Source organism: Ornithorhynchus anatinus, chromosome 2 (assembly GCF_004115215.2).
Source record: "Ornithorhynchus anatinus isolate Pmale09 chromosome 2, mOrnAna1.pri.v4, whole genome shotgun sequence".
NCBI classification, from domain to species: Eukaryota; Metazoa; Chordata; class Mammalia; order Monotremata; family Ornithorhynchidae; genus Ornithorhynchus; species Ornithorhynchus anatinus.
Window position 1 is genome coordinate 19781753 of NC_041729.1, and position 19313 is coordinate 19801065.

Below are 19313 nucleotides of genomic sequence, written 5' to 3' on the forward strand. Positions count from 1 at the left end.
TGGGGAGACTGCGGGAGGAGTCAGTGGCAGAACAGAGAAAGCCATAGGCTGATTCCTGTGAGCTATGCTTCTGATATTGGGGTGACAGCATAGTTGGGTTGAAATTGAGTGGGTTGTTCCAGGAGCACCAGAGTCAAACATCTCCACCTCCTGCCACCACCTCCTCCACCCCTCCTTGCCTAAGCCTGGCTCAGAATATCTTTCTCCCAGTTCAGCTCACTCCTCACCTCTGAGTCAGCAGTCCACCCTCTAACTCCTTGCTAGAGCTTCTGGATGTCTTAACGGGATCTGCGAACCTCAAGACAACACAGAAAAAAGTCTTTTTATAGCCAAGTTCACCAGCTGTCCAAATCATTGGCAGCCTGCTGGAAGGTCACTGGGGGGCGGGGGCCTAAAAATAGTCTCTGTCCACCCAATCATAAAGGCTCTTAGAATGGAGATGGGGCTCTCCATCAAATCCCAGAAAGATAACAATTGATCACAGGTGAGATTCAGAGGAATGTTTTCATTGTAGAGTTTAAGGTTTGCTATAAGGGGGATTAAAAATGTGTTGGAGTTCAGGGCAGTTGGCTGATCTTGGAGAAATTGCATTGTGGCTTTCAGATTTACGGGGCTTCCAACAGGGTCTCCAAGTCCTGAAGGGAATCCAAAACCCCAAACCCCAAGTCAAGAAGACTGATGGGGCCACTTAGCCAGTGCACTGTGGCAGCTTGGATTCAGATCTGCTCAGGACACCCTGACAATAACAAAACCAGGTGGCTCCAACGAGGCTCAGCCCCTCAGCAACTGGAGCACATGCACTGGAGAAAAGGAGTAGTCCTGGATTCTGTGACTCCTGCTGAGAAACACTACCCAAAGAGGCAATGAGCCTGCCCAACTCCAAATCCACATTTCACCCCAGAGAGTGGACTGGGCTGGCCCCAGGACAGAAAGAATATTAGGCCAGGAAAGGGAAGGCGTTTTGGCTGGGGAGCTGGGTAACTGGTTTCCATTGCTTCCTCCCAGAGCTCGCCCCTGCCCTTCCTCCCCTCAGGTTCCTAAGAAAAGCCTGTGGAACAGGGCAAGAGGCTTCGGCATGGGGCAGTGAGGAGGGGCACCCTCCTCTGAGTAGCTTGAACCTGTGGGGGAGGTGGGAGCAGGCATCCCACATGCCCCGAGCGGAACTGCATGCACTGGAAACTGGAAAGCCTGGGTTCTAGTCCCAATCCTGACTCACCACGTGCCTTAGGCAAATTAATCTCTTGGTCCCTCAGTTTCTCCATCTCTGAAATTTGGGGGGGGGGAGCAGGGGGGTCAGGGATGGAGGGGAAGAGAATCAGATTTCTTATCCCTTCCAACTGCCCAACCCAGCTGCCTGAGGTCCCTTCCACCATTGTTAATAAAACCAATGAAAACGCGATTTTTAAGGCTCTGGCTTCTTGGCTAACTGAACACAGAACAGAGCAAACCCTATACTGGGGCAAGCCAAAGGCCTATCCAGCTCGATATTCTGTCTCCCAAAATCAGGAAGGAAGCATGGGGTGATTGGCCTGGTGGTTTCCAGGGAATCAGTCATCTTCCCTTCATACCTCTTACACTGTGTTTCCCACAATGAAATGAATAATAAACACATGAAAAATTGCTCCTGAACAGAGGGCTCAATGTTTCCTTCCTCTTTCTCGCTCAAAACACCAGCAGACTGCCAAAGAGCCATCCCCCGGGGAGTTTCCTCCCCCAGCTCCAGGACAGGAACTCATGATAAGTCCTCTGGAGATTTTGCTCCATGAATCCCGATGGCTCCGCCTGGGGTAGTAGACAAGCACCGTGGTCTATCAATCTTATTTATTGTGCATTTACTGTGTGCAGAGCACTGTATTAACAGAAAGAGCATGTACCTGGGAGTCAAGTAACCTGGGTTCTAATCCTGGCTCTGCCACTTGCCCTGCTGTGTGACTGTGGGCAAATCACTCCCATTCTCTGAGTCTGTTTCCTCATTTGTAAAAGGATGACTCAATACCTGTTCTCCCTCCCCCTTAGATTGGCAGACCCACATGGGATAAGGACTGTGTCCAGCCTGACAATCTTATCTCTACTCCAGCACTTAGCACTGTCCTTCACACACAGTAAGCACTTAAATCCCACAATTATGTCATTATTATTAGAGGGATGGATACCAAGGAAGGGCAGGTGGAAAGGCTGCCTCTTTCTTAATGGTATTTGTTAAACCTTTACTACATGCCAGGCCCTGGGGTAGGTGCAAGCTAATCAGCTTGAACAAAGTCCATGTCCCACATTAATTCCCATTTCACAGATGAGGTAACTGCGGCACACAGACGTTAAGGGAATTGTCCAAGGTCACACAGCAGACAAATAGCAAACAGAATTAAAACCCAGGTCCTTCCGATTTGCAGGCCCGTGTTCCATCCACTAGGCCACGCTGCTTCTCAGATTGCCGCAACAGGAGAGGTAATGGCATGAAGAACTGGAGGGCCCAGGAAAAGCTTTGGCTTAAACATAGCAAACAACTCACTTTGCCAACCTTCAACCCCCAGGTCCCCAGGTTTGTGTCTGCACTACCATGCCGGGGCCCTCAGAAGTTTGGTCTGAGCTTGCAGGGACCAGTCGCTATCCACTGTCCCCAGTCGCCCTCTCTCCTTGGCTTTCACTCTACCCCCTGGAGTGGGACGGGGCCCAGCCCCTCCAACCCAGAGATTGCCCCATTCCTCAGGGCCGACTACACCGAAGTTACATGAGGCAGGCCTCCATCAGCATAGTCCTGGACTCTGCTGCTCAGAGGCTGAGACTCAGAAGCAGAAAATGCCCCCCCCCCCCATCAGGAAATGCTCAGATAGCAAGAAACTGAACAGAGACGGCAATGGAGAACCCTAGCAACTTCATAGTGAGACTCCCAAGACTCAGGAGAGGAGCCCAGCCCCACTCCAGCTTAGTGTTTACATAGATGAGTGATAAAAAGTAATAAACCTTTGGCATAGCAAGGGACAGGGAAGAAGATTTGTCCAAAGTGTTTGTTGTGGCCACTTCCCTTTGTCCCAATGGGCTTCCTCCACAAAAAACATTCCAATCCCTCCTTTCCCACTCCCTGCAGGTTACCTGGACTCATCTGGTGCTGACATGGGGGTCTAGGCTGCCCTTCCTGAGAAGGAAGAGAAGGATGGGAAGTGAGCAGGACCCTCCCCACTCCCAAGGTGGTGAGGCTCCTTGTAGATAGCTGATCTTTTCCCTCCTTTCCTTTCCAGGAAGAGCTAAGGCCCTGACCTGGCTGTCTCGGACACACCTGCCCCTGCCCGGTCAGGTCAATCCCATGGAGCAACAGACAAGGACCGGGAAACATTGGGAGCGTCAGCCACTGAGAGAAAGCCTGGGGGCCCACCTGACAGGAAACTGCAGGGAGTTCTTCCTTTGGGCTCCCTTCGCCACCCACCTCCAGGAGGATAGAGGTCGAGTCTACAGGAGCTCATCCCTGGACCAAGTCCTCTCTCAGGTCAGCTGGAGAGATAACTGAACCAGCCCCGCCCACCAACCCCCACTCTACGTCACCTATCCCAGTCCCAGGAGGTTGGACATATATGATTGGCAGGCCCTCGTGGCACAGACCTGGCCCTTGCCCCAGAGCGTGTCCCTGCCTAGCCCACCATTAAGACCTGAGGAGGAAACACTGACCGACCCAGTCTGTCCTCCCCCAGGGACAAGAGCAAGGGAAGGGAGGCAAGCAGAGTGCAGCTCACCCTACCTTCCTACCTCCGAGCCATGATTTTGAAACAAATGGAGAGCTAGATCCTCTCCCTCCCACCTCAAACTCACATCTTGTTTTGTCTGGCTCTGTGGTGCAATGAATAGTGACTGGACTCCTAACATGGTGGAAGCCATTCAAAGGTTGTGGGTTCGTATCCCACCACTCATTTTCCCTCTAGACTGTAAGCTTGCTATGGACAGGGAACGTATCTACCAATTCCGTTTACTATACTCTCCCAAGCGCTTAGTACAGTGCTTTGCACACAATAAGCGCTCAATAAATACCATTGATTGATGTTCCCAGAACTCCCTCTGTCCACCTCACAAGGACTTTTAACAGATTTTCTGCCAGAGCGGAGATCTGATTGGAAATAATGCTTCTATTTCCCTTCTAGAAGCTGAGCAGGGTCCTCTGGGAACACTTATAAGGTGAGAATGGGGGATTCAGCTGCCCATCTTCTCTCCCCCAACTGTAAGAACAGCTCAAGAGGCAGAAGCTCCAGAAAGGGGGTCAGAGTCCAGACACCAACAGGAACTGAAAGCGTGACCACTCGGTGCTTAAATGCCAGCCACACCAGTCTTTGAAATATTGTGTGTATTTAAGCTCTGCGTACCCCACGCCAGCAGTGAGGTAATAAGGAGTTTGGATGCCCAGACATGGTAGACCGGGGGCCACAAAAGACAGGGCCAGGGAAACAGGCCTACAGTTTATCCACCTGGCCACTTCAGCCAGCTAGTCTGCAGTTTTCTGCTGACTAACTTCTGAGAGAAGCCTTGCCGAAGCCAGAGGTACCGGGAGCAAGTAAAAAGCCCACCCCACTAGTTTTCTGAGCCCTGCCACTGGCAGGGAAATCAGAGAGGAGGAAAGGGGGTTAGAAACCCCTGTAAACAAGCCTCTGATGTGGCAATGAGACAAGGCCTGGAAAATGCAGGGCTGAGGCCTCCCAACGCCTGCCTGGGCTGGTGGCCTCCTCAGAGACCTCCTCCTTCTGCTCCTGACATCTCTTGTTTGCAGAGAAGATAGTATCTATAAGCAGGGAATGGACATCTCCATCCCTCCCTCCCTCTGCAGAGAACTAAGAGACCACACCCCATAGGGGAGATCTGCAAAGGTAAGTCAGGGGCAAAGAGGCCTTTCAAACAGTTTGGGAACTTTCTATGCGGGCTTCCCTACTGTCCCTTACTGGGATAAAGGACACACGGTTCAGGGGGTCACAAGTCAGGAGGTAGGGCTGAAGTGACACTGGGAGAAGAGAGGATGATCTGTGGCCTTGACAGGCCAACAGGTCCCTGAAGATTAATACATTAAGAAAACCCTGGGCTCCTCTTGGCTATTATACAGTCATCTCCTAGATTCACCAAGGGGACCCCAGTTTCATAGTGAACCTATTGCTATAGGGTCTCTGAATACTCCCGAATGCCTGTGCTCACCTCCCCATTTCTCTAAGGGTGGGGGCACAGCTCCCTGGCCAACCGTGACCAGCCCTGCTTCCACCATCCTGTCCAGTGCCCCACTCCAATTTGGGACCTCCCCCGAGCCAAAGGCAGTGACCCTCCAGGCTCCTGCTGGTAGTGCCAGATTTTATTCCAGATTCCATCACCCCTCTAGCCTGAACTGAAAGATCAGCTTTAGAAGGGAGGTCAGCCGGAGAGATAACTGAACCCCATTCTACAGGTGATAGGGTAAAATGTTTGAACTGAACCCCATTCTACAGGTGATAGGGTAAAATGTTTGGCTCCGAGGGCAGTCTAGTCCCCCTCTCCCTCAGGTAGCTCAGGTCTCTCTCCAAGAGGTTGGGTGGTCAGGGAGGAAGGGCAGATATGTGGTGCCTTCTCGTTGCTCCCAGAAGGCTGAAGGGCCATTTTGCTAGAGGAGAGGCAGACTGGCTGAGGGAGGTTGGAAACAACATAGGCGGACTGTGGCCCAGGTTACTTCAGCTAGGGTGGGAGCTCACACTTTCACACCCCAGGATAGCTGGTTCACACTTTCAGCTCCTAGGAGAGCTGGTTTGGGGTAGTGTGAGGCTATCAGGGAGACTGGCAGAGCAGTGAGAAAGGAAGCGAGATGATGAGAAGAGCCTGAATCTGTTTACACGGGACTCCTGCTGCAGCCAGCCATTAGCTCATCCCCTACTTCCTGGACAGGAGCTGCTCAGCCAGATCGGGGTCAGTTGGTAGGGGGCCTGGACTCCCATCCAGAGTCATCGCTCAGGGGCCGCTGCCCAGATACCCAGCATTGCCAGCAATGGTGGGCACACAGTCCGGAAATCCTCGATGACAGCCCCAAGAGTCAGAAGGAAAACCTGGCGCTTTCATCTTGGAGGCTTAGAAGAGAGAGCGTCCTCTCCCTCTTCCACCCTGCAAGCACACAGGAAGGCCTTCACTCAGGCCCGCAACTAGGAACTTTCCCGAGGCAGAGCTTCCCCCACGGTGAGGAACAGGCTCCCAGGATGGCTCAGGGTCCCCACTGCCCTCCGCAATCACTCCCTGGGCCGTGGCTCCATCACAGCTGGCCCTGGCTCTCCAGCCACTCCCTCCTCAACTCCACAATCTCCCTCCCGTACCACTCATGCAGCTTGCCAAAGGAGGCCGTGCCGGGCGAGAAGGGACTCTCCAGAGCCAGCGAATGGACAGAGGTGCCCGAGGGCCTCCGGCGAGGGGGCAGCGGTGGGGGCTGGGGACTCCCGTCGTGGCTCAGCCTGGCAGCCCTGGGCCCAGGACCCGTGCCATTGGGCCAAGCGCTAGGGTCGGTGCTCCACACAGCGCAGCCGTTGTCTTTGGAGCCAGCGGGGCAGGCGTGGACAGGGCGGTCCCTCCGGGGCGGGGCCACGGGTTCTGGCTGGCTCCTCCGGTGGCCCGGAGAGCACCGCTGGGCCCGCTTGCCGCCAGCCTCGCTGCCCCGCACCTCCTCCAGCTGCTGCTCCAGTTCGCGCACCACCAGGCGCAGGTAGTCAAAGCTGGCCCGGGACAGGGCCTTGACCCACGTCTCCATGGCCGGCTGGCTGTCGGCCGCCAAGACATAGGTGCGCGAGCGAGCACCTGCAAAGCGGATGGCGAAAGCGAACTCCTCCGTGGCCTCGCACAGTTCCACCGTGCAGCCCTCCAGGATGATGACGCCCACCGGCTCCCGGCTGTCCCGGTCCTCAAAGTAGAAGAGCATGTTGCCTTTGAGAACGAACCAGCGCTTGTGGTAAGCGGTGTGGCGCTCCCCCTTCTTGTACAGGAAGCCGGTGTTATCAGCTGGAGAGTCGCAGGTGGCGTAGAAGGCCAGGCTCCGCTCGTTCAGCTTCATGATGGCCCCAGCCTGGGGGTCAAGACAGGAAGACAGAAAACCGGTGAGGGTTTTAACATAACGGTGCCATCAATCGAGCCCTCACTGTGTGCCCAGCACTATGCTAAGCATCAGGGTTGATTCAAGCTAAGCAGTTCAGACGCAGCCCCTGTTCCACCTGGAGCTCACAGTCTAAGAGAGAAGGCAAGAGGGCATTTTATCCCCATTTTACAGATAAGAAAACTGAGGCCCCAAGAGGTTAGGTCGCTCATCCAAGGCCACTCAGCAGGCAAGGGGCAGAACTGGGACTACAACTTCCCAGCTCTTGGTGCTCTTTCTATTAGGCCATACTGCCTCTCAGAACCTTTGTTTTCAGCCTGTTCCCACCTCCTGACACACAGTAAGCGCTTAACAAATACCATTACTAAATTCATCCCAGGTCTTTACTGTTTACAGGCCAGGCAGTGGAGTCAAATGGGAAAAACCCAGAGATTACTGTCTCTCTGAGACTACTGGGGTAACCTCTCTGTGTCTCAGTTTCCCCACCTAATAAATTTGGGGTTGTCCCTGGGCCTACTTCCCAGGGATGTCACTAGGGTGAATAAAAACACACGTAGGGGCTATGAGCTTATTTAGGGAATTTGGGGGATGAGAATTTGGCCCCTCCCCTGCTCCCACTCGACCTCCTATTTGGCCTCTCACCAAGAGACCAAGGCTGCTATAGAAAGGGAGGCTGACAAGAGGGTGGAGAAGTGATGTGTCCCAACTCACACGGCACCAATCATTGAAACCCTCTCACCTACTTTCCAGGAGCCTCTCTTGACTCTCCTTGTTGCCAACCACTCACAATCAGAGTGAAATTGAGGTACCGACCCCAGATTGTCTCTCCTCAGTCAATGGTATTTACTGAGTGCAGGGCACTGTACTAAGCAGTTGGCAGAGAAGATTACAATAAAATTATTACACAACATTTCTGCCCTCAATAAGCTTACAGTCTGGGGGGAATATAGACACAGAAATAAATTACAGATAGGGAAAAAACAGAAAAGAATAAGGGCATGTACATAAGTGAGGAGGGCAACTAACACTTGTTTAAAGGGAACAGACCCAAGGGCATAGATGATGCAAAAGAGAGGGCGAAAAGAGTGGGGAAATGACAAGCTAATCAGGGAAGGCTTCTTGGAGGAGATGTGATTTACTTAGGGCTTTGAATATGGGGAGAGTGGTGGTCTGCCGGATACCACGGGGGAGGGAGTTCTAGGCCAGAGGGAAGCCTGTGTTCATTCCATTAGGCCACGCCATTTCCCTAAATAGATGGGATTCAGGGACCACAAAGGCTTGGGACATATCATTCAGCTCCTTCTCCTGCTGCAAAATAATTCTGTGATATCTGTTCCGGCAAGCTCTCAGTGATTGATAACACCATCACGAGGCAGGAGTTGCTTCTTTTCACAATAACACAAACACCACTACCTCGATTTCTGTACACTCCTTCTTTCCAAAAGCCTGCAGTCCTTCCCAGCCAGTGTCATCCTGGGCATTCCGACTGTTTATGACGTGGCTGCGTTCATTATTAACACTCCCCCCAGCTCTGGGAAGCAACAAGAGGGCAGAATTGTCATGCCCATAGACATGAGTAAGGCCAATGATCAAAGAGAAGAGAGCAAGACACAGAGAGTAAGTTGGCAATAAAGGAATAAAGTAGGTGAGCCAAGCTGTAGTAGGAAATTAGCTAGATAAGGTAGGAGCTGATTGAGTGCTTTAAAGCTAATGGTAAGGGGTTTCTGTTCGATGCAAAGGATAGGCAACTATTGGCGATTTGGGGGGAGTGGAGAAGACGTGGATCATTTAGAAAAGTGATCCAGGCAGTATGGACGGGAGAGGGGAGAGGCAGGAGGCAAGGAAGTCAGCAAGGAGGCCAATGAAGTAGTCAAGGTGGAATAGGATAAGTGCACAGGATCAGCAGGGTAACAGTTTGGAGGGAGAAGGGAAGGAGCAGATTCTAGAGGGGTTAAAGACTCCTAAGCCTTCCTAGCAGCAAGGCTCTGTTACCTTCTTGGCGGATCCCCCAGGGCCCAGTCGGGTGAAATGACACACAATTGGGAAGAAAAGGGACAGAAGCGAGTGAGCAGCACAGACTCCAGAGTTCATCCACCCCAAGCCCTGGGGCTTTGTGCCTCAGCCAGGAGGGCTCCAGTTCTGCTCGGCACTGACATCGCAGTTGGTGCTTGACAAGGGTTAAGTAAATCGTGCGATGGTCACATCCCCTCCTGACCCTGGGCCTCGTGAGGTTCCGTTCTTGGACCACAAGCTCAAGTGCAGGGAGCAGATAAGGCTGCGCCCTGGCAGCAGTTACATTCAACGCTCTCGGAAACACAACCACACAGTGAACCACCCTCACCTGTCCCCAGCGTGCTCGCTCTGACGCTGGTATGGGTAAGCTCTGACGCTGGTATGGGTAACTGTTTCTCTGAATGGCCAGCCGTGGGTCACTCTTCCTCCCTGCCCGGGCTACAGGGGCTGCAGGGATCAGAGGCTTCCGCTGGGACTCACTCCCTGATTCCATCAGCACTGACAGAGGAGAGAAGCTCCTCCTTGGGCCCTTTCCTAGGCCAAAGAGGATCCAAACTAGGTTCTCAGAGGGGAAACAATAACAATGATTATGGTATTTCTTAAGGGCTTATTATGTGCCAAACACTGTAGGAAGCACTGGGATAACTCTAAGAAGCATGAGAAGCAGCACGGTGTAGTGGATAGAACAAGGCCTTGGAGTCCATAGGTCATGGGTTCCAATTCCGCCTTTGCAACTTGTCTCTTGTGTGGCCCTGGGCAAGTCACTTAACCTCTCTGTGCTTCCGTTACCTCATCTGTAAAATGGGGATTAAGATTGCGAGCTCCATGAGGGAAAGGGACTTTATCCAACCTGATTTGCTTGTATCCACCCTGGCATTTAGTACAGTGCCTGGCACATGGTAAGCACTTAACAAATACAATTATTATTATTATTACAAGCTATTCAGATTGGACACAGTCCTTGTTCCACATAGGGCTCATAGTCTAAGTAGAGGGAGTAGGATTCAATCCCCATTTTATAGGTGAGAAAACTGAGGCACAAAAGTTAAGTAATGTGCCCAAGGTCATTCATTCAGTCAATCGTATTTATTGAGCACTTACCATGTGCAGAGCACTGTACTAAGCACTTGGAATGTACAATTCAGCAACAGAGACAGTAATAATAGTAATAATAAATATGGTATTTAAGTGTTTACTATGTGCCAAGCACTGTTCTAAACACTGGGGTGGATACAAGGTAATCAGGTTGTCCCACTTGGGGCTCACAGTTTTAATCCCCATTTTATAGATGAGGTAACTGAGGCACAGAGAAATTAAGGGGCTTGCCCAAGGTCACACAGCAGACAAGTGGCAGAGCCAGGATTGGAACCTGTGTCCTGTGACTCCCAAGCCCGTGCTCTTTCCACTAAGCCAATCCCTGCCCAACAACGGGCTCACAGTCTAAAAGGATACAAAGCAGCACACGGAGGAGCCAGGATTAAAACCTAAGTCGTCAGACTTCTAGGCCTGTGTTCATTCCATTAGGCCACGCCGTTTCCCTAAATAGATGGGATTCAGGGACCACAAAGGCTTGGGACATATCATTCAGCTCCTTTTCCTGCTGCAAAATAATTTTGTGATATCTGTTCTGGCAAGCTCTCAGTGATTGATAACACCCCACGAGGAAGAAGTTGCTTCCTTTCACAATAACACAAACACCACTACCTTGATTTCTGTACACTCCTTTCCAAAAGCCTGCAGTCCTTTCCAGCCAGTGTCATCCTGAGCATTCCGACTGATTATGACGTGGCTGAGTTCATTATTAACATTCCCCCCAGCTCTGGGAAGCAACAAGAGGGCAGAATTGTCATGCCCATAGTAGAGACAGTGACACACTGGTAGAAAGGTCAAGGATAGGCCCAAGGTCACCTGGAGAGTCAGGGACAAAGCCAGAATTAGTAAAACTGGATCTTCAGCCTTCCCACACGCGAGGCCTCTGACAGTGCCTGGCAGCACCTGGCTTATGTTTCCCCTCCCAAACAACAGCAGCATGGATGACTGCAAAGGGCACAGGCCTGGGAGTCAGAGAACCTGGCTTCTAATGCCAGCTTTGCCACTTCCTGCTGTGTGACCCCAGGCATGTCACTTAACATCTCTGTGCCTCAGATTCCTCAATTGTAAAATGGGGATTCAATACCTGTTTCCCCTCCTGTTAAGACTGGAAGGCCCATGAGTGATCGGGACTGTGTCAGACTTGATTATCTTGTATCTACCCAGGGCCGAATACACTGCTTGACCCATATTAAGCACTTAACACGCAATATTATTAGTATTATTTTTATTGTTATTAAGCAGCTGGAGCTCAGGGCCGCTTGCTGGCAGTGAGGAGCAATGTGTCTGGAGACGTCACTCTTCAAAAACTTGGGCAAGGAGGTTCCCCAGACACCCCAGCCACACCCTGGCCCATGTCCCTAAACCACCCAACCAAGAAGGGATGACCTGCAATTGGCTCAGTTGGCTCAGAACCTTGTTATTTGATACTTAAGCAACAACATTCAATCCTTTGTATTTCTAAGTGCAGTTCCTCCCACTCATTCAGGCCAATTCCTACCTCATTCTTCCTCAACAATCTGGGCCATAGGGTGCTAGAGTTAAAGCCACGTGATTATTAAAATCACATCTCCAAGAGGTCTTCCCTGATTAAGCTATTTCCTCTTCTCTCACTCCCTTCTGTGTCACCCTTGCACTTGGATTTGTACTCTTTATACACCCCACCTCAACATATCCATAATTTTATCTCAATGTCTTTCTCCCTCTCTAGATTTTAAGCTCCTTATAAGCAGGGTATATGTCTACCAACTCTGCTATATTGTACTCTTTCAAGTGCTTAGTACAGTGCTCTGCACAGAGTAAATGCTTAATAAATGATTAATTGATAGTAGGATTAGTCTCATTTTACAGGTGAGGAGAACACTGAGGCCCAGCCACCCACAATCACATAAGAGATTGAACAAACTCCCAGACTAGGTTTCCTCCCAGCAGACTCTCCCACCTTCCCCAGGCCAGCAGAAAGCACAAAGGTGAAGGGAGAACTTGACTCTTTCATTCAATTGTATTTAGTAAACGCTTACTGTGTGCAGAGCACTGGATCCCAACTAGGGCCCCAGGGTGGGAGGTATTGGGAGCCTGGGGAAAGAAGCCCCAGCCTGATAGCATCCTCACATAAGTCACCAACCCAGAAAGATCACCACCACCCAGGTGGTGGCTGAGAGCAACAAAACTGTATCATCGTCCCTCTCGCTGAGGCAGTGGGTCTCCTGGGTCCCAGGTAAGCCCTTTCCCCTCCATGGGCCCTGGTTTCCCAGATCCGCAAAAGGGGAAATAATGTTGCAACATGTTCACCAGAGGGAAAGCTCCCTGAGGGGAGGAACTGGATTTTCCCATGCTGTTCAGCATTAGGATGCCATGGGTGGCCCCTAATTAATGGCAGTAATGACCTGGGGATTAGGGTTACTCAATGAAGTAGATTCTCAGATCCCTTTCTTTCTCTTCCTGTCACCCCCAACCTGTTCTCCAAAACTGCAAGCTCCTTGTGGGCAGGGAAAATGTCTACGAGCCCTGTTACATTGTTCTCTCCCAAGCACTTAGTACAGTGCTGGGCACACAGTAAGCACTCAAGGATAAATCAACATCCTGGCCAATGCTCCCCTCACCCCCTTTCTTATCTAAACGTCCGGTTTTCGGAAGAGTCGGGGATTTATTGCCACTGGGGAGAAGTCCCTGCAGCCAGGATGGTGACAGAGAGGAAGACAAACCTCATGGATCCCAAAGCCTCTGGGCTGGGTTAAGGAATCAAAGGACAGGAGGGAAGTGACTGAGATGGCAAGCCAATCTTGCTGCCACGGGGAGCCACTCAGGGATTAGACTGGGCACCAACAAACACCTTGCAAAGAAATTAATCTATGGTTAAGAGCCTATGAAAGGCCTTTATAAGGCAGGGATGTGCTAGCTTCATTGCCCGTGGTGGTGAAACTAGAGCTAAAACTGCAAGGAGAAGGAATTGGGATAAATGAGCTTGTCCCTAATGCCAGGGATGGGCATGAGAGTCCTCAGGGTCTGCAGTGTGAGGGGGACTCAGGAAGCCAGACTCTGTGTGGTACAGAAAGTAAGGGAAGAGCAGCGATGAAACACTGACAGTTGGACTAGAATGGAGGAGTACTGCTGGGATAAAACCAAAAAGGTGTCCCAGGAGCTCAATTGGAGACACACTGGGGAGGCTTTAGATTCAGGGTAAGAAAGAACCATTTCATCACCAGATGCTGCCAAGACCCAGGATCAGTTACCAAAAGGAATTTCAGGACTTGCTTCCCTAAAGTTCCCAAGCCTTAGTCCTTATAGTGCACTGAGCAGGCATTAAATATCTATTATTACTACTATGCACAGCACAGTACAAGCCCTTGAAAGCATACAATAGAGTTGCAAGAGTTAAGCGCTGGGGTAGATACCAGGCAATCAGGTCAGACACAGTCCCTATCCCACATAGGGTTCACAGTCTTAATCCCCATTATACAGATGAGGGAACTGAGGGCCAGTGAAGTGACTTGCCCAAGGTCACACAGCAGACATGTAGTGGAACCAGTATTAGAACCCACATCCTATGAATTCCAGTCCTGTGCTCATTCCACTAGTCCATGCTGCTTCTCGTTCCCTGCCCTCAAGGGACTTAAACAATCTAGTGATTGTATTTATTACTACTAAAGGGCTTGAAGAGTAAGGCAACAGGCTAATAATAAGTGGTATTTGTTAGGTTCTTACTAGATGCCAAGCACTGTGTTAAGCCCTAGGGTAGATACACAATAATCAGGTGGGACCCTGTCCCAGTCCCACGTGGGTCTCACAGTCTAAGTAGGAGGGAACAGGCCTTTCATCCCCATTTTACAGATAAGGAAACTGAGGCCCAGAGAAGTTAAATGACTTACCCAAGGTCACACAGCAGGCAAGAGGCAGAGGCAGAGCCAGAACTAGAACACGGGTCCTCTGATTCTCTTTTCCACTAGGCCATGCTGCTTCCACTTTTCACTTGAGAGTGAATCCAAAGGTCCTTCAAGCTCTAGGAGTTTGTGATTTTAAGGTGATGTCATTCCTCCCATTCTCACATACACATGCTGTTGGCCAGAGGCGATTTTCAGAGAGAAGTGGATCGCCTGGCTTGTTCTGGGGCAAAACCCCCACTATTTTCAGTGGCTTGGGGATGGCTGAAAGAAGCAGCATCTTATCCTACAGATAGAGCGGCAGAGTGTCAACTGAGTCAGCTCACCTGTGGCCACTAGAACAGCACAACGGCTGCCCTTAGGCAATGTGTAGAGCTGGGCTGGGAAGACAATGCAGGATGGAGGTCAGCACTGCCTGGAACTTTACATCATCCGGGCGGGGGCTCACTTGCTTGCTCCACTTGCTCCAAATCCTCAATTCCCAAAAGCAGCCTAAAACTCAGATTCAAAAAAAAATTTAGCAACTCTTAGAAAACCTCTTTACGAGAAACAGCGTGACCTAGTGGAACGAGCACAGGACTGGAAGTCATAGGATGTGGGTTCTAATCTTGGTTCTGCCACATCTGCTGTGTGACTTTGGGCAAGTTACTTCACTTCTCTGTGCCTCAGTTCCCTCATCTGTAAAATGGGGATTAAGACTGTGAGCCCCATGTGGAACAGGGACTGTGTCCGACCTGATTACCTTGTATCTTCACCAGCGCTCATCACAGTAATAATAATAATAATGTTGGTATTTGTTAAGCGCTTACTATGTGCCGAGCACTGTTCTAAGCGCCGGGGTAGACACAGGGGAATCAGATTGTCCCACGTGGGGCTCACACACTTTTAATCCCCATTTTACAGAAAAGGTAACCAAGGCACCGAGAAGTTAAGTGACTTGCCCAAAGTCACACAGCTGACAAGTGGCCGAGCTGGGATTCGAACCCGTGACCTCCGACTCCAAAGCCCGGGCTCTTTCCACTGAGCCACGCTGCTTCTCACAGTGCTTGGTACATAGTAGGCGCTTAATACCATTATTATTGCTGCTGCAATTATTATTACTATTAACTAAATACCCTTGCTCCTTTCTGCTAGGACAGGATGGCCCTGCTCTTCTCATGCTTTTTTGGATATGACCTTGACTCCTAGGACTGTCCACTCAGAAGTTTTAAAAAAAAACAAACAGGCTCTAATTACATCGGTTTGATATCTCAATTTTGAGCACCTGAAGTCACTCGATTAGTATCATTTATCCAGAGCTGGGACTAGAAGGCAATTCATAGGTTATTTTCTAGCCCTACATCTTGTTCGAGAATTTCTAAGAGCTTGATGAGTTTCCTCTCCACTTCTTGGAGAGGCAAAGGAGAAAGGATCATCCTTCTGCTTTTCCAGATGGGGAAAATGAGGCACAGAGATTTGACGTGACTCAACCAGTACATGCAGCGAGTCAGTATGGCTACAGCTCTAAAGATAGGTCGCAGGCCCTCTTTTTCCACCCTGCCGGAGCTCACCCAAACCCACCGTGAGTCTTGCATATGAACCCCCCGGCCAACACTGGGAATCACGCATCCACAGAGATGAACCAGCCCCATCCATAGGAAAGGGTTTTTGATCCTTTTTTTCAGAAACCAGATCTCTGAATTGTTGGGAAGTACTCCCCAGCATCCACTCACTGTTACCCTCCCTTCCCAAATGACCTGCAATACTACTACTACTACTTATGGCATTTGTTAAGCACTATGTGCCAAGCACTGTTCAAAGTGCTGGAGTAGATAGTGTCAGGTTGGACACAATACTATCTCACAAGAGGCTCACAGTCTTAATCCCCATTTGACAGATGAGGGAACTGAGGCACAAAGAAGTTGTGAGTTGCCCAAAATCACACAGCAGACAAGTGGTGGAGCTGGAATTAGAACCCAATCCTCTGACTCCCAAGCCTGTGCTCTTGCCACTAGGCCATGCTGCTGGAGCCCACCTCTAGACTGTAAGCTCACTGTGGGCAGGGAATGTGTCCATTGTAGTGTACTCTCCCAAGTGCTTAGTACAGTGCTCTGCACACAGTAAGCACTCAACATAAATTGACTGATTGATTGAGAAGCAACAGGACAACAACCAGGCTTAAAGAAAAACTACCTGGGGTAATTTTTCTCCTCCTCTGGTGAGTCAAAAGCAGCAGCAGCAAGGGAAATCTTTCTTTTTGTCTGCTCCAGAGCCTACTGTACCTATTGATGGGAGTGGGAATCCTGCAAGGAATAGTTCTACAGTGTCAGGAGCTGCGGCACAGCTAAAAATGTCCCAACCTGGGTGAGATATTTTGAAATGCCTTATGATTTAAAGATTTTAAATCACTGATATTTAAGGCCACCTCCGGAAGAGACCCACTCTCAGTACTTCCAGGCTAGCTCTGGCCCTTTTCAACAACCTATTGGCCAAGGCTTTGGGCCGCCCCCCCCCGATTTCCAGGGTTGATTTACACCACCGAAGTGGATCGGTAGCTCTGATTCACTGCAGGCCCTTTCAAAGAAATTTTACTGGCCCGCTAGCAGATGAGACCAAAAACAGCCTCCTTAAAAAGCACAGACCTCTCTCTGCCTTTGTTTTCTTTGTGGTTTTTGACCTGAGTCAAGTTTCCTAGATGAAGTTGGGTTCTGAGCTGCTCAGAGAGGAGGGGCCAGCGACCCAGAAACAGGATTTTCCCGTGGGTTTGATTTCAGCTGCAGCCCAGAGGTGGCGGGTTTGATTTCAGCTGCAGCCCAGAGGTGGCACGGTGGCCGCTGACCTCAGGGTGGGGCCTGGAAATCTCAGAGTGTCGACCCCTCACATCCCCCTGTCCCCTCTGTGCCTCATTTTCCCCATTTGGAAAAGCCGAAGGATGATCCTACCCTTCCAACGCCACCCCTCCCCTCTCTCCAGAGGCCTGCAACCGGGGGCTGGTGGCAGATCTCACAGGATCTCGGGGAGATCCCTGGGCAGCTCCTCCTGTCCGGGGAGGGAGGTCGAGGTCGGTGGGTCACGGGGGGAGAAGGGCAGATCCTCCGGCTGTCAGCGGGAAGGGGGCCTTGCCTCAAAGAAGGCGCGGCCTTCTCAGCCGCTGTCTCAGCACGGCTCCCCCTACTCCATATTCCCCCCTCTCCTCGGCACCCCGCTCTTTTTACCTCGCAGGACCCCTCGTCTCCCCCTCACTCCCTTCCCCACGGCTGCCCCCGTTTTACCTCACGGGCGGCTCCCGCTTAAGAGGGCCCCCCCGGGCTTGTCCTGTCCGGGTCCGGAGCCGGTCGGAGGGTCGCAGCCATGGCCGGGGCGGGCAGCCAGTCCGGCTCTGTCCTCCGCCCTGTTCCCCGGCGCGGTGACCCTTTGTTTCCCGGCGCGGGCCGCGGCCCTCCTCCCTCTTCTCCCTCTCCTCAGCCCTGTCTCCTCCCGTCCTCTCCCGCCCCGCGGGAACCACGGAGGAGAGAAGAGGAGGAGGAGAAGGAGGGGGAGGGAAGACAGGGCCAAACGTGCCGCCGGGATCGGCCCCCTTAACCCTCCCCTGTCTGGCCTGGTCCACCCAGCCGGGCCACAGCTCCCCAGGCGCGGCCCTTCCTTCCCTCCCCCGCCTCCCCCTCCACCCCTGACCTCCTCTCCCTCCTGGACCCCCCTCGACCCGAACCGTGAGGGTCCCCGACCCCAATTTTTCCCTTTATTAGAACCACCGCCTCACCCTGGCACTTGACCCAGGAACTCTTTCCGCCCTGTAATGTCAGATCGTCCCGGCTGTTTCCTACCCTGGGTCATCAGAATTTCCCCAAGGGCCCATTCCTCTGGTGACCTGTAAGGAAGGCTTTCTGACCCCTTTGTGCCGTAAAATCTGAGGAAGCTCTCATCATCAATTGGCAGTTTGCAAGCTTAAAATGCTACCGCTGCTCCCCAGAAGGTGTTTTCTTTTTGATTTTCCTCTTCTTTACTCCCCTCGCCCCCAACTCCAAGATATAAACAGTAGAGTTAGTGTTAGTAGAATAGAATTAAAATTAGTAGAGAAGCTCACGACTTCTCACCCATGTCCTGCCTCTGGTCTGGAATGCCCTCCTATCTAATATCCGACAATCACTCTCCCCACCTTCAAAGCCTTACTGAGGGCACCTCTCTTCCAAGAGGCCTTCCCTGACTAAGCCCTCTTCTCCTCTTCTCCCACTCCCTTCTGCATTGCCCTGACTTGCTCCCTTTTATCATCCCCCTTCTTAGCCCCACAGCACCTATGTACATATCTACAATTTAGTTATTTATATTAATATCTGACTCCCCCTCTTAGACGGTAAGGTCATTGTGGCCAGGCAATGTGTCTGTTTATTGCTATATTAATGTACTCTTCCAAGTACTTCATACAACTTTCTGCTCACAGTAAGCGCTCAAAAATAAGATTGACTGACTGAGTAGAGGACAGAAAATCACAGAAATCTACAGAAAGGCTCCTCTTCTTACACCACTGTGTCCCAGAAGTTGAGGAAGTTGGCAGGGGGCGTGGAGGGAGAGGCATGAATGGGAGCCATTGCCCCAAGCCCTTGGCACAGAGTCCAAATGCCACCCCCAGAAAACAAGTGGCAGTGGTGTGTTAGTGCCCCAGGAAATGGTGGCCTTATTCAGACAGAAGTTACACCAACGGTCTTCCTCCCCCCTCTGCTCTCTTCTTTTGTTACTTGCCAGCTCACACTCTTTGATCCTCCTGAGCCAACCATTTTTTATGGAATTTGTTAAGTGCTGACTATGTGCCAGACACTGTACTAAGCACTGGGGTAGATACAGGCTAATCAGGTTGGACACAGTCCAGTCCCTCGTGGGGCTCACGGTCTCAACCCCCATTTTACAGATGAGGTAACAGACACAGAGAAGCTAAGTAACTTGCTAACGTCACAGAAGACAAGTGGAGGAGCTGGTATTATAACCCAGGCCTGCTGTCTATTCCCGAGACCACACTGCTTCTCTGTGTACCTTCTAAGTATACCTCATTCTCCAGGCTCCAATCCACTTACTGCTGGCACCTTTCCTCCCACATGTCCTTCCCGCCTTCAAAACCCTCCTTAAGAGACACCTTTTCCACCTGGCTTTCCCTGATTTAACCCCCATAATCAAGCCAACCCATTAGTCACCCATTGCATTCAGCATATACCCATTTACCAATTCATGTAATTGATATAGTTTATCACGCTTTCACTCTTTACTTAATATATATTTGGCCTTGGGGCCCCTTGACT

At 51.1% G+C, this 19313-nt stretch overlaps 1 protein-coding gene across 4 annotated transcripts; it reads right to left on the reverse strand.

Moving 5' to 3' along the window:
- Positions 1-5298: 5298 nt before the first annotated feature.
- PHETA1 (PH domain containing endocytic trafficking adaptor 1) lies at positions 5299-17506 on the reverse strand. Of its 4 annotated transcripts, none has more exons than XM_039910488.1 (3): positions 17298-17506; positions 14373-14538; positions 5299-7036 (listed from the first exon to the last, which is right to left on the reverse strand). In XM_039910488.1, exon 3 carries the CDS (start codon positions 7022-7024, stop codon positions 6236-6238), a length of 789 nt encoding a protein of 262 aa, XP_039766422.1. In that variant the 5' UTR covers positions 7025-7036; positions 14373-14538; positions 17298-17506; the 3' UTR covers positions 5299-6235. The 4 variants fall into 4 exon arrangements, with proteins under 4 accessions (XP_039766422.1, XP_039766423.1, XP_039766428.1 ...); XM_039910489.1 differs by having other exon boundaries at positions 14373-14544; XM_039910494.1 differs by lacking the exon at positions 14373-14538.
- Positions 17507-19313: the final 1807 nt, after the last annotated feature.

What these genes read in the sequence shown, in the direction of transcription:
- PHETA1 (XM_039910494.1), bottom strand. Translation starts at nt 7,024, where the DNA reads ATGAAGCTGAACGAGCGGAGCCTGGCCTTCTACGCCACCTGCGACTCT.